Here is a 14,321-nt window from a genome sequence, read left to right as displayed (position 1 = left end):
TAAGATCGAAACAATGTTAAGCGAGAGGATGTTAAGTGGGGAGTTACTGTGTATTATGTGCATATTGTTGCCGCATATTTACATAACTGAATTTTTATTTTCTCAGAGTATTAATGAAAATAGAGACCAAAGCAGGTCAGGATTTTGCATTATATATCAGCTTTATATGCCATGAAAAATATTATGTAGAAATCCACAGAAATATGTGAGGATTTGTTTTTCTTTCAGCAAGTGTCAGTTTAATTCAAATCAGTGTGTTCAGTACCAAACACTCATATTTGTTTTGTTGTAATATCGTTATTGGTTTTGCATTTAATGTTTTAGATACATTAGTATGTCTGGTTTCTATGGACATCCAGATGTTTGGACCTGATGCACTTACTGCTGTAAAACTCATTGAACATCAGAGCTCCAACCATCAAGTATCTGAAATCAGGCCACAGGCGGTGGAGCATGTTTCCTCACAGGCCCATGCAACAGCTGTCCCAGGTTAGTGCTATTGTAGGAGAACATCCTTTTGTATTTTTGTAGAACATTCTTTATAGCATATGTGACTATCCATCTGTTTTTCTATCTGTAGCAGTATAATTGCGTGCATGTGTATAGCTATATAGCTGTGTGTAATTTAATGATTTACTTGTGCTTCAATATGTCAAATCAGACATGCATATTTTTAGTATTGTTGCTGGCAAAATGGATGTTAAGTTATTCTTTTTCTTTTTCTAATTGAATAAATATTTGGAACAATATTGGTCATTACATGAAAACACTCTGAAGTAACATGGAAAGAGTCTTAACATTTTTCAGCGCTGTCAATCTTGAAAATGTACACAATGAATATGTTACACATTTTTATTTAAAATTAACCTGTTCATTTGCATGTCGTCAAAATATGTACAACTCACAGAGGGGTAGCAAGTCCATTTTGTGTTATATTCTGTGTGAATAGTAAGTAGGTGGCAGTATGTAAAATATGTTCTCAGTTAGTGTTTGGGTCAAATTCTAGGAAAATGGGCTACCAGATCTAATGGAATCATAGAAATGAAGATTGAAAAATAATTCTCATGACTGCACTGAAGCCACTAAACATTTCATTTGTGATGTGAGCTAAAGTTTAACACCTGCAATTAAAACTTAAAGGAAAGTTCATCCTTTGTTGAGGTCATTAGAACCTCAGAATGTACTTGATATTGTTGATATTGTTTAGTTGCAGAAATCTATTTTCAGAGCGAAATCCTGGCCCCATTGAAGTGAATGATAAAGCACTCTTTGACTTTAGTAGGGTCAAAATTGCACTCTAGATATTTAGTATCTTTTGACGCACACACACAGGGTTTTTAACAAGAAATTTTTTTGTTAAATTCATATACAAAATTACATTCTGCTGACCTATGTGGTTCCTCTTACAGCAAGTATAGGAGAAAAATGTCTAAATCAGTGCTTTTCACAAGTATACATTGCATATCAAGAAAGTTATGGGCATGGTTGGATCATGGCATCTACAGTGACTCATCCAATCCAAATGTAAATGTCACTCTCATTAATTAAACAACTGATAATACAATCAAGCGTGTACTTGCTTGTCCCAGTCCTGCTGCCCTCACTCCCATAATTTCAGTGAAAGTAAAACCTGCAGGATTTGGCTCATACTGGAGACCCAAGAGTCAAGTGCTTTCAGCCATTTGAAAAGTGTAGATCTTTGAAATAACTAATACACATCTTGACATAAGTTGCTGCTTTTAAAAAAATAATTAACTATTTTTTAAAAAATGTTCAAATTTAAAAACTCCCTCCCTCCCTCCCCTGCCAAAAAAATCCAACTCCACTACCACCCCCCCCGCCCCCCGGTTTTCCCCCCTCAATACTTAAAGTACCACTTTTTAAAGGCCCACACTGCCTTTGTGTGGTTCCCGGAAGCTCCTAAAGGGTGTAAACCTGAGACATGTTGGTGAGCTGCAACTCCCATTCAAGTCAGGGTCAGATTCAAAGACTCTAGTACTTCTGTTTCATTTCTGTGGCTAAATATAAACTTAAGTTTTTCCCTAGTATTTTTTCCCTTTCCCTCTTGGACTTAATAGACATTGTGGTTTGTTGGATTACCGACTCATTCAGAACCTTTCTCAGTTAATCAGTTTCTTCTTCTCAAAACCATTTTTTATAAAACATTGCAGTTCACAGTGACTTGACTCCAGAAAAGTATGAGCCATAAAATCTTGACAAACTTTTTGCTAGCCGATTGAAGGCCTTGCCCACGTTAGAGAATTTTGCTTTGATATGACTACATTGGTGTAGTTAGACAGGAGCAAACTCCAAATATAGATGTGCTGCACCTCTGTAAAGCAAGTTACTAGAATAAATTGTATTAATCATGTAAGTAGTGTAAGCATTCATGTACAACTTTACTTTTTAGTTACTGCTTTTTTATTTAATGGAACATGTTTGACTCTAATAGGACTATACTGAAATACCTGCATGATACTGAACCAGGTGACCTAGCGGTTTGGGTTGAAAGAGTTAAATTAATGTGGAAAGCATTGAAGGATGAGATAATTATATCCCAGTATCAGTCACATTTTCATTCTACAAAATAATAATTTCCCACTGCAAACTAAAATCTTAGTATTTGTGTTACTCACAAAACATATCTTAAGGCAGCATTAGTAGTTGTTTTACATTTCATTCTGTAGTCCTCTTTTCCCATGATTTGTAACTTTTTCAAAAGTTTGCCCTTTGGTGAAAACTTTCCAAGTTTGGTCTGCTCTTGAAGGTGTTTCTTTGTTTTGTTTTTAAGTTAACTTGAGCAGCTGATCCAATTTTAAGTGGTTGCAAGTTGCTTGCCTACTTTTAAAGAACAACGGAGACTTTTATGTGTTCAGAAAACTTGAAAGCGTTTTTATTTAAAAGTTCAAACATAATCCTCAACGAGGAATGTGATTTTCATATTTGGAAAAAAATTAGTTCAGAAATACTAAACTTACTACTATTTTGAAATGGTGCCCTGAGCATGTTTTAACATTTTTCTTAAGCAAAGAAGTGCTTGCGCAATTGGTGCATGAGCGCACATCCCCCCTCACCTCGGATGCACATAAACTGAAAAATAGATTAAGGGAGAGTAGTTGGGAAAACCTTATTTGTTCCCAGACCATCTCAGTATTCTGAATAATGATAGGGAATACTACAGCCAAGGGACCACCATTGAGAATGACATGCCCCTGATCGTTTGCATCAGCTGCATGATTCCTACTAATCATAAATGGGAGTGCTAGACAGGAAGATAGAGACTTACGGTAACTAGGTCCTAGCATGTCAAAGTCTTTAAAGATTCGTGCCAAGACCTTGAAGCAGATATAGAACTCTGTGTAGACCTATTGCAGGTCATTGATCACCAGTGTAACACAGGTTTACAGGACTGCCTGTGAACTGGCCGCATGGGCAGGCCGCTGCATCTTGCAGTAGTTGCAGCTTCTGTGTGGCCTTTGTGATCAAATCATTGCAGTAGTTCAGCACAGAGATGATGATGGCATGGATCACCAGGGCTAGGTCTCCTATTTGAAAGTGTAATTCATTTTTTATAAAGAGAATTAAGTAACATGGCAGGATTTAACACCCTTGGACAAGAGTGCATTGCTATTCTGTTGAAGCATCTTGATGTCATGTGCTTGAATCTTGCATAAAGATGTAGGCAATTTTTATTACTTTAAGGTCAACTCAAATTGGTTCTGATTAGTTCCACCCTGGGATATAAGGTGCTAGAATATTTGAGCAGGCAGGAAGAATTGAGGAGGTAAGACAGAGGGGTCAACCAAGCTTGAGAAAAAGCAATATTTCTTCTTTGAGTGATTGGCTATATGTATGTGTCTGTATGTTGGTGCTCATGTGCCTCATGAACTTGAGATCAGAAGTATTTGGCCATCAGGGTCAGTGGATCTGCACCTGGCCTCATACCCTTGACATATCCTCCTCCCGGGGAAGAAGGGTGAAGTGGACCAACTTGTTTCTCAGTTCCTTCTTACTGTCTGTGGCTCTGGTGGTTCCTATTACTTCATTCCATCCTATCATAAAACCAGTTTCAAGCCAGGTGTGCAAGTCATGGTTTATACTAGTGCAGTACATTTAGACTAGCAGTTTGCACTAATACAGTTACACTAGTGGCTAAAAACCTTGTTGGAGACGTGTCCTCACACACATCTCATTACATCTTTGAAACAACTTGGCATGCATTTAAACAGAGTTGATTTAAAGCAAATCTGATCATTCAGTAATAAATAAGCTATTGCCTTTTAAGACATGGATGTGGGGAGTTCTTAAAATGTATGTAGTTATACTTTGTGTCTATGAATCTCTCTGTAGATGTAAGTAATTAATTAATCCTAACATTTAATTTTGTCAAAATGAACTTCTTTGGGGGAAGAGTGAGGGGAGAGATCTCTCAAAAATACAAAACAAATTTCAAATCAAATTTGAAACCGCTGAACTTCAGATGATTCTTTGTGTTGCCTGAGATGTTCAATTTTATAGGAAGAATCATCATTATATGTCAGCAAATTTATCTTTTTATTTCCTTTTCCACAGCATCAAGAGCAGCACAGCATGTTGCTCCACCACCAGGAATAGTAGAAATAGACAGTGAGAAATTTGCATGCCAGTGGTAAGTATACAGTTCCATTCAAATACTTTCTTGAGGAAGAGGGAAAAACAGCACAGAATATTAGTCACTTGACATGATACTTCAAACTAGTTGTTTTCTCTTTCTTAGAATATAATTTAATTCAATTACAAATCTAATCTTGCTGTAAAACTGTAGAGCAGCATTATATAACTGAACAGTATTTTCATCTTGTGCTACTGTAGCTATACAAGAAAGTGTTTCTCAAATTTTGAAACTAGATTTCTGGAAGGGCTGGGATTTCATCAGTGGGAGACTCAAGCAAACCAGGGAAGATGAAAGACCTTTTTTTCCTCTGACCTCCCGCCCCATACTTGGTTTAATATTTTTACTAGTTATAATGTATGTTTGTACATCCAATAGTCTAAAGAATTGATCCCCAACTCGTAGCTCTCAAGTAGGGCTAGGGTGATTCCTCAAACTGGTGTTGACCTATACTTGTGTCTGCTCAAATTCTAAGTCTTTGGGTTGATCAGTTCCTGAAACTCTTCCACTTCCAACACTCCCCGCTTCCCTCGCGGGCAATGATATAGGTTAATACATTCACAAGATGGATCTAGTTATTGAACTGATTCAGATATTCATCTATACACAAATATCTTTACAGTGAAGTGGGGAGCATTTTACAAGAAGCAGAATGGTTCTACACTGAAAGTCTGTCATTTCACTTACAAGTTAAGCAAGGATTTTGACTGCACAGGAGTAGTTCTGTTGTAGATCCTAGCTGGTCAACTGAGTTGCCTCCTCTGCTCCTGCTTGTAGTTAGACACTTATATTGTGCTCTGTGTGAGGTATCATTAATATGAGTTATTGCTAGTTGATGCTAACATATGATGAGACTCTGAGCTTAGATACTACAGTGATATAGTTAATATAGAAAACCTCAGATAGAAGATTTTAGCTAGAAAATAGCAGCTAGTATTTGAAATCTTCATAATCCAAAATAAGTGGAATCTGCGTATTCCTCCTCTCAAACGGCGTATTCCTCCTCTCAAACCTGCTTCTTCAGAAGCCCATTGTATACAGCTATGAATTCTACAGGTTATATTTATACTATACTCTTTCTGCCTGGGAATTAGACAGTAGAGCAGTCCCACTGAGATGTGAAGTAATAATGCAGGAACAGTGAGCAATCAGTCTCCCCTGCTTCCCATGCTGCTGTTCTGCCAACCTCCAATCCTAGGAAAGGTAGAAAAGGAGCCACTGAAATCTTTCTGGCCCCCAAAACCAAAAAGGAATGATGCAGAATAGTCTCTCTTGCATTCAAGCAGGCAGGAATGGGCAGTTAAATCGGAGAAAGATTCCACAGATGCCACCTCTTATTCAGTAGTAGCCAGGATTTGGGGAACAGGAAAAACAATATTTTGGTGGAAGAAGTAGAAAAAGGCAACAGAATCACTGTGCTATGCTGCAGTTGTGTAACACCATCAGATGACAAAATGTAATTAAACAAATGATACAACACAATGTCAGAATGATCTGTAGTGGTTATTTTTTGTCTGATTCTGTGCTAGGTAACAAAGTGCTGGGTACTCTATAGTTATTTTTCTTTTTCTGAATTCTAAATGGAAGTGAACCAACAAGATATAAAACAGGTGGCCCTGTACACAAGCCTAAAATATAATACTAACCATGATATTTTTTCCAATGTTTTTCGTGGAGTTGAAGAATGGGAAATAGCTTTAATGCAAACACAATTGAAAGAGACTAACATGGAGGGGTTTTTACCCCTGTAAAATCTCTTAGTAAGTTTTTGTCACTGTCTCTTACTGAGAGAAGTTGAAAGGTAGTAAGTCATAATGAAAGAATTTAGAAATATTGCTATCACTTGGAAGCAGCAGAAGGACATGCTAAAGAGGGGCAATGTATTAAAACTAATATCCCTAATATTATAAGCCAACTGGGCCGGAATGAGGATCCCCTGCAAGGTAAGTGCACATCATGGTCTAATCACCAACTCCCAAATCAAGATTATGAGATACAGAACATCTTCTCTGACATTCAGTGGTCACAGTGATACTGGTGTGTGTCATGGGAGACTGACGCTGTTTTTAATGACAATCTGGTTAGAGAAAGCAGGAATATTGATTTTTTTTTTCATAATATCTATGCATTATTACACAGAATGTGGATTCAATTTTTGTAACTATATTAAAAGTTTGGCAAGAAAAAAAAAAGGCATAATGTTTACTGGTGTTGTATTCTAAGTTCCCTGTAAGGTGTGAGGCTGCACAGCCACGCAGCAGCCTATTTAGCACCGCGCAGGCACTCAAGGAACCCGCCTGGGGACCTGCCACGGGAGGGGCGCCGCTCCCCCGGCACCCCACCTAGTCTGGCCCCCAATCTGCTGCGACCGGGGCGCAGGGCGCCCCTTCCACAGCCCCAACTCTGCTGCGGTGTGGCCGGAGTAGCCCGGACCCAGCCACAGACAGGGTGCCCAGACCTGCTGGGGCAGCGCAGCCCCAGGTGCAGTCAAGGCAGCACAGCCCTGGCCCAGACCTGCTCTGTGAGGAGCACCTATCCTGCAACCCCAACCCCAAAGCTGCCGAGGCGGGGAGAGGCGCCTCTCCCCCACAGCCCAGGTGCTGCTGCTGCCGGGGGAGAGAGCTGGGGGGAGTCTTCTCTCCCCACCATAGATCCTGAGCACCCTCCTGCACCGCAAACCCCTCATCCCGGGCCCCACTCCAGAGACCACACCCCCAGATGGAGCCCCCCGCCGGAGCCCTCACACCCCAACCCTCTGCCCCAGCCCCACCCCAGAGCCTGCACCCCCCAGCCGGAACCCTCATACCCCTACACCCCAACACTCTGCCCCAGCCCTGAGCCCCTGATCTCTGGCCCCACCCCAGAGCCTGCACTTCCAGCCGGAGCCCTCACCCCCATCACATGAATTTTGTTATGTGCACCAATATGAAGGTGATATGTCACACATCACCTCCGTATTGGTGCACATGACAAAATTCATTCTGCACATGGGTAGGAAAAATTAGAGGGACATAGCCTGGTTGTATTGGCTATGAAAGAAGACAACACTAAATTCTCTCATCTGCTTTCTTTCTCTTTAGAATTTCTAATTACATTCTGGTTATAGTACTTTTAGATGATGCTAAACAATAGAGAATACGGTGTGTTTTTTCAAATCCTATAGGTGATATAGATTGTACTGCTGACAGTTTAAAAAATATATTGATACTCTTTGAGCCTGCATGGCAGTGCAGATATTTTGGTGTTCTGTAGAGAGTTGTTGCTGTCTCCATTTGCTGTCAGAAAGGAACTATTTCCCAACTTTCTGAGCTGGCATAGAGGATCTCAAAGAAATAAAAATTACCAGTTAAGGAAAATATCCTTTTTTTTTTTTTTGGTTGGCTGTGCTTTTGTGGAGGTCCTTCAGGAACCACACATTGCTTCGCTCCCTGGGAATTTATTGATATTGCCTGGAGCATTGGCCAGAGCCGGTTGTTCGAGGACAACATGAGGCCTTCACCCTGCTTGCCTCCAGGGATGAATGTTCTGCCTCTGTAGCACTCCTATTCCCCTATGATCCTGGTAGTTCAGGGTAAGGTTGTTACTATATCTCTGATTTTCCTGTGTATTGCACTACATCTAGATTAGCAGATCAGTCTGAAAAACTTATTTTGACTTGTAAGGTCAGCAAATTTTTGATGGAAACCTTTGATAGAGAATGAGTATGCAATGCTAAAGTATATCTGACTTTTGATCTAAAGTTTAAAAGATATAGTTTGAAGCCTTTAAATTTATAATTTATTTAACTGATAGACACAGTTGGGTGGGGTGAGCAGATGATTAAGGCTTATATGGCAGTGAGGAACTGAGCTGTTAATTTCCAGATATTCTAACATTTGTGGGTTATATGTAGTTGTTTTTTTTCTTTTTCTTTTTTTTAAAGTTGTAGAATTTTGTAGAGAATATATAAAGTTGTTCTGGGGACTTCATTGAAACACATTTTCAATCTGAAATTTTCTCAGATAAGTTTTTGGTTTGTGAATATGTTACTAAGTCTTGCATATTATATATGTAAATAATAATCTCAACAGGATGTTATGTGATCGATTTTTGCCATGTATCTTTGTGCTTTTCCTTGTATTAACTTTGGGCATTGAGGTTTACATCGTGAAAGATAAAATTACGTTGTATTGAGGAGGTGTTTGATAGGAGAGTGCATTAAAATGCTGTTTTCAATATTTTAATTAGCAGTGTTGTTACTGATTGTCCAAAATCCTTTACTCAGCCAGAGAGTAGCGTTTCAACCCTTTAAAAAGTATTGTCCATGTTGCAGTGTGTTTCATCATTTATTTTTCTTTCTTCATTTTCAGGTTGAATGCACATTTTGAGGTGAATTCAGATTGCTCAGTCTCTCGAGCGGAAATGTACTCTGAATACCTCTCAACCTGCAGTAAATTAGCTCGAGGTGGAATCCTAACATCAACTGGATTTTATAAATGTCTTCGGTAAGGTGAAAAGTCTAAAGAAGAATAAACAGGAGATTGTGGATGCCTAATGCTAATCTGCAACTTCAAACTTCTTTAGGGAAATACCTACTCTCAAATGAGTTTTAAAGACTGCTCTGATCTGTTAGCATTTGGAATTTTAAGTAAAAAAAAAAAAAAAAAAGTTTGATAGTTCAAATCAATAGCAATTATTTTGTTCTTTGTAAAGACTTTGTTAGAGCTTGCTGTATGTGTTTGGCCATATATTTCTTCCACTTTTAGCTTTTGGGGGTTACAGTTTTCATTTCTCTTGTCCATTGTAAATGCTAATTCTGGTGAACCTTTCAGTCTCCAAGGAGGTAGTCTTCTAAAAAAAGCATCTGAGCATCTCACTCTGGTGAGAAGACACATGACAGGCTGCAACTCTGCAGAAACAGAAACAGATGCTGTCACCAAATATTAGCCATTGAAAAATACTCTTCTGTTTGAAAAATAGAATGGAGATTTCCCATGCCCATTCCTTCTCTTTTTGGCAGAGGTTGAACCCTAACTGACTAACATTAGTATCCTGGATCTAGATTTTGCAGTTAGGTACTCAATGAAGTATTTGACTTCTTAGTTTTTGTATATATGTTTGTCTTTGTCCTCTCTACGTACAGAACAGAGTCAATGTGCTAAAAATGAAAAGAAAGAGGAAAAAAATAACACTGTGAAAGGACTGAATTTTTGTTATGTATATAGCTGTATGTTTGTGTTTGGCAGAACTGTCTTTCCAAATCACACAGTGAAGAGAGTAGAGGATCCAAATAACAACGGGCAGGCACATATACACGTAGTAGGAGTTAAAAGGAGAGCTATACCACTTCCCATTCAGATGTACTATCAGCAACAACCAACTTCTGCTACCCCTGTCGTCCGGGTTGATTCTATTCCTGATGTATCTCCGTCTCCTTCACCAGCAGGTTCTTTATCTTTTACATTATATTTTATGTGGCAGCCATTTTTGTTGCTTCTGAAACTAGGTAAAACAAAGTAAACTTCAGTGAAAAGAAGTTTTTAGAAACTAGTTGTTTAATTTTTTTGTTTAATGCTTTATAGTGTTGGATGATAGTGTTACTAAGTAGTATCTGGGTAGATACTGCCTAGCATTTGACACCTAATCCCTAAATTTGCAAGTCACCAGACAAGCCACTCTTATATCCACCACTAATCCGGACATGCTATAGCTGAGTTTAGAAACTACTTCACTTGGCTGTAATGATAATTTCAAATTTGGGATTTTTGATTCTTTATATTTGTGTGTTTTGCTTTGAGGTGTGGGGGTGGGACTGTTTTGGTTTGGTTTGGATTTTTGCATTAAGATTTCTGATTTTTTTTATTTCATTTGGGTCAACAGGAATCCCACATGGACCACAAAGTGTAGGAAACCATTTTCAGAGGACCCCAGTTAACAACCAGTCTTCAAATCTGACAGCAACACAGATGTCTTTTCCAATTCAAGGTGTTCACACTGTGGCGCAGACTGTTTCTAGAATTCCACAAAATCCTTCAGTTCACACACAGCAACAACAAAACGCTACCGTGACTGTCATTCAGAATAAAACTCCAATTTCCTGTGAGGTAGTCAAGGCCACAGTAATACAGAGCTCGGTTTCCCAATCTGCAGTTCCTGTTACTATTGCTGTAGGTGGAGCAGCACAAGCTTCTAATCAAAATCACAGCAGTGCAGGACCACAACCATCTGTTGCTGTTGTCAGTTCTCAGACTTTGCTTCACCACCAACCTGTAATTCAACAACAGTCTCCACTACATGCAGTGGTACCAGGACAGATACCTTCAGGCACTCCTGTTACGGTAATTCAACAAGCTGTACCTCAGGGTCATATATTTGGCAGAGTACAGAACCTACCAGCATGCACTTCAGCAGTTTCACAGGGTCAACAGTTAATCACTACATCGTCACAACCTTTGCAGACTTCATCTCAGCAGCCCTCTGCTGGTAACCAGCAACAAGACACAGTCATCATAGCACCCCAACAATATGTCACAACCTCTGCATCCAATATTGTTTCTGCCACTACAGTACAGAATTTTCAAGTTGCAGCTGGGCAGGTGGTTACTATTGCTGGTGTCCAAAATCCACAAACTTCTAGGGTAGGGTTTCAGAATATTGCTCCAAAGCCTCTACCTTCTCAGCAAGTCCCACCTACAGTGGTACAGCAACCCATGCAGCAGCAGCCGCCACCATCCCAACAAAGTGTAGTGATTGTAAGCCAGCCAGCTCAGCAAGGTCAAACTTATGCACCAGCCATTCACCAAATTGTGCTAACTAATCCAGCTTCTCTTCCAGCTGGGCAAACTGTCCAGTTGACTGGACAACCAAACATAACTCCATCTTCCTCACCGTCTCCTGGACCAGTTACAAATAACCAGGTTCCTACAGTAATGTCATCTCCATCTACTACTCAGTCACAAGGACCCCCTCCTACTGTCAGCCAGATGCTTTCCGTGAAGAGGCAGCAACAGCAGCAACATTCACCTGCGCCATCACAACAACAGGTACAAGTACAAGTCCAGCAACAACAACCGGTACAAATGCAAGTTCAGCCACAGCAAGCTAATGCAGGAGTTGGTCAGCCTTCGTCTGGAGAATCTAGTCTGATAAAACAGCTGCTTCTTCCAAAACGAGGCCCTTCAACTCCTGGTGGTAAGCTTATACTCCCAGCTCCACAGATTCCTCCACCTAACAATGCAAGAGCCCCTAGCCCTCAGGTGGTTTATCAGGTGGCTAATAACCAAGCACCAAGTTTTGGAGTTCAAGGACAGTCTCCAGCTCAGCAGCTATTAGTTGGACAGCAAAATGTTCAGCTGGTCCAGAGTGCAATCCAGCCCCAAGGGGCAGTACAAACAGTACCCATTTCTAATCTACAAATATTGCCAGGCCAGTTGATCTCAAATAGCCCAGCAACCATTTTCCAAGGGACTTCTGGCAACCAGGTTACCATAACAGTTGTGCCAAATACTAGTTTTGCTACTGCAACTGTGAGTCAGGGAAATACAACTCAGCTCATTGCTCCAGCAGGAATCTCAATGAGTGGAACACAGACAGGAGTTGGGCTTCAGGTGCAAACACTTCCAACTACTCCAGCACCTCCAGCTGGACAATCACCATGTGCTGCTGCTCCTCCATTCAAAGGTGATAAAATAATTTGCCAAAAGGAGGAAGAAGCAAAGGAAGCAACAGGTTTACACGTTCATGAACGTAAAATTGAAGTTATGGAAAATCCCTCTTGCCGAAGAGGAGCTGTGAACACCAGTAATGGGGATGCAAAGGAAAATGATATGCAGGTGGGAAGTCTTTTAAATGGGAGAAAGTATAATGACTCCAGTCTACCTCCTTCTAACTCAGGGAAAACTCAAAATGAGGCCAATCAGTGCTCACAAGTCAGTAACGGGCCATCATTAGAATTGGGTGAGAATGGAGCTCCTGGAAAGCAGAACTTTGAACAAATGGACACACAGGAAATTAAGTGATTTGAAGAAGCCCCTAGTTAATGGAATCTGTGATTTTGATAAAGGAGATGGTTCTCATTTGAGCAAAAACATTCCAAATCACAAAACTTCCAATCATGTAGGAAATGGTGAGATCTCTCCAGTGGAACAAGGGAATTCAGATGTCATGCAGCAAGAGACTGCTAAAGGTGATCAAGGGGAAAGGATTTCTAATGGACCTGTATTAACTTTCAGTAGTTCACCTGTTGTAAGCGGTACACAGGAAGCTGCAAAACTGTTAACCCAGCAACTTAGTGGTACCAACACTGATTTACCTAATGGACCTTTAGCTTCAAGTTTGAATTCAGATGTGCCTCAGCAACGCCCAAGTGTAGTTGTCTCACCACAATCTACAGCCTCTGTTATACAGGGGCATCAAATCATAGCAGTTCCACACTCAGGACCTAGAGTGTCCCAGTCTACCCTGTCATCTGAAGTTCGGTCTACTAATGGCACAGCAGAATGCAAAACTGTAAAGAGGCCAGCGGAGGATAATGATAGGGAAACTGTTCCAGGAATTCCAAATAAAGTAGGAGTTAGAATTGTTACAATCAGTGACCCCAACAATGCAGGTTGCAGTGCAACTATGGTTGCTGTGCCAGCTGGAGCGGATCCAAGCACTGTAGCTAAAGTAGCAATAGAAAGCGCTGTTCAGCAAAAGCAGCAGCATCCAACAACATATATACAAAGCATGGTCACACAGGTAGGTTAAGCAAACTTTTTGTGTTTATTTTACCAAATATGGTTTGTAAAAGAAACAGATATGTCAAAATGTAAATTTGCTATTCCAATATTATCCCCCATGTGGGATTTCAAATCTTCATAAAATCAGTTAGTGTGCTCCTACTTAAGCTGTTCTGATACTTCTCATTCTGTTTTTGATGCCAGTTATAGTAGTATAGTTTAAATTTATTTAAAAGGATTAAAGTCTAACAAATTGCAACTTGATTATGCATCAAGGGAAAACCCCTTGTGTTTACTTTTCTGTTATTTAATTGCTTTGTTATTTTGAAGGTTAAAAATAGTCCTTTGTATTTTAGAATCTTAAAATATTTGTTTTATCATTTCTTGCTCTCAGAGTTGTCCATATCTTGCCTCCTCACTTAGAATAGGTGTTCTATTAGGTGGCAGTCTCTACTTTTGTGTAGTGTTTTATATTTTGTTCTTACACATTTTGTTAGTAGCTCACATAAGTATATTTCTGAGGAGTGACTTTCAAATTATTTCTGTATATATATTATAAAATGTCTCAGTTGCTTATACTTCTACCACTGTCCTCGAGCTTACTGAAAAAAGTTAAAGTTTTTGGGTTTGGAGATCCGTAAAGGATAATAAATGTTTCAGTTTAAATTTATTCCAGTCAGTAGAAAATCGAGTTTGTCCATTGGTCAAAAAGGATGCTGTTTCTTTCCACCATAGGTTCTGATTCTGCAGTCCTATCTGATGGACTCTACACAGGCATAATAATCTGTTGCATGGATCAGGTTGGAGGATAGTGGTCTTAATTTCTTTTTGAGATTAAACTTTATTTACCTTTATAAGTGCAAGCTTCCTCGTACCTCACCACCAGTGTAGGCTATAGTATGTGTCCATTCTTAATATGACATTTAGCACCTACTGTACTATTGTAAATAGGAGTATTCCAGTTTGCACAT

General features: G+C 39.7%; 1 protein-coding gene across 1 annotated transcript in view; it reads left to right on the top strand.

Annotated features, from left to right (window-relative positions):
- The window catches only part of ARID2 (AT-rich interaction domain 2), a 166,729-nt gene that overhangs the window by 96,836 nt on the left and 55,572 nt on the right, over positions 1-14,321 (top strand). Inside the window, 6 exon segments of the mRNA XM_073327994.1 lie at positions 325-489; positions 4,573-4,648; positions 9,001-9,135; positions 9,877-10,076; positions 10,511-12,644; positions 12,646-13,369. Of these exon segments, the coding sequence (XP_073184095.1) occupies positions 325-489; positions 4,573-4,648; positions 9,001-9,135; positions 9,877-10,076; positions 10,511-12,644; positions 12,646-13,369 (3,434 nt within the window).

Source organism: Lepidochelys kempii, chromosome 1, assembly GCF_965140265.1.
Source record: "Lepidochelys kempii isolate rLepKem1 chromosome 1, rLepKem1.hap2, whole genome shotgun sequence".
Lineage (NCBI taxonomy): Eukaryota > Metazoa > Chordata > Testudines > Cheloniidae > Lepidochelys > Lepidochelys kempii.
This window is presented reverse-complemented; position numbering and strand designations above follow the sequence as displayed.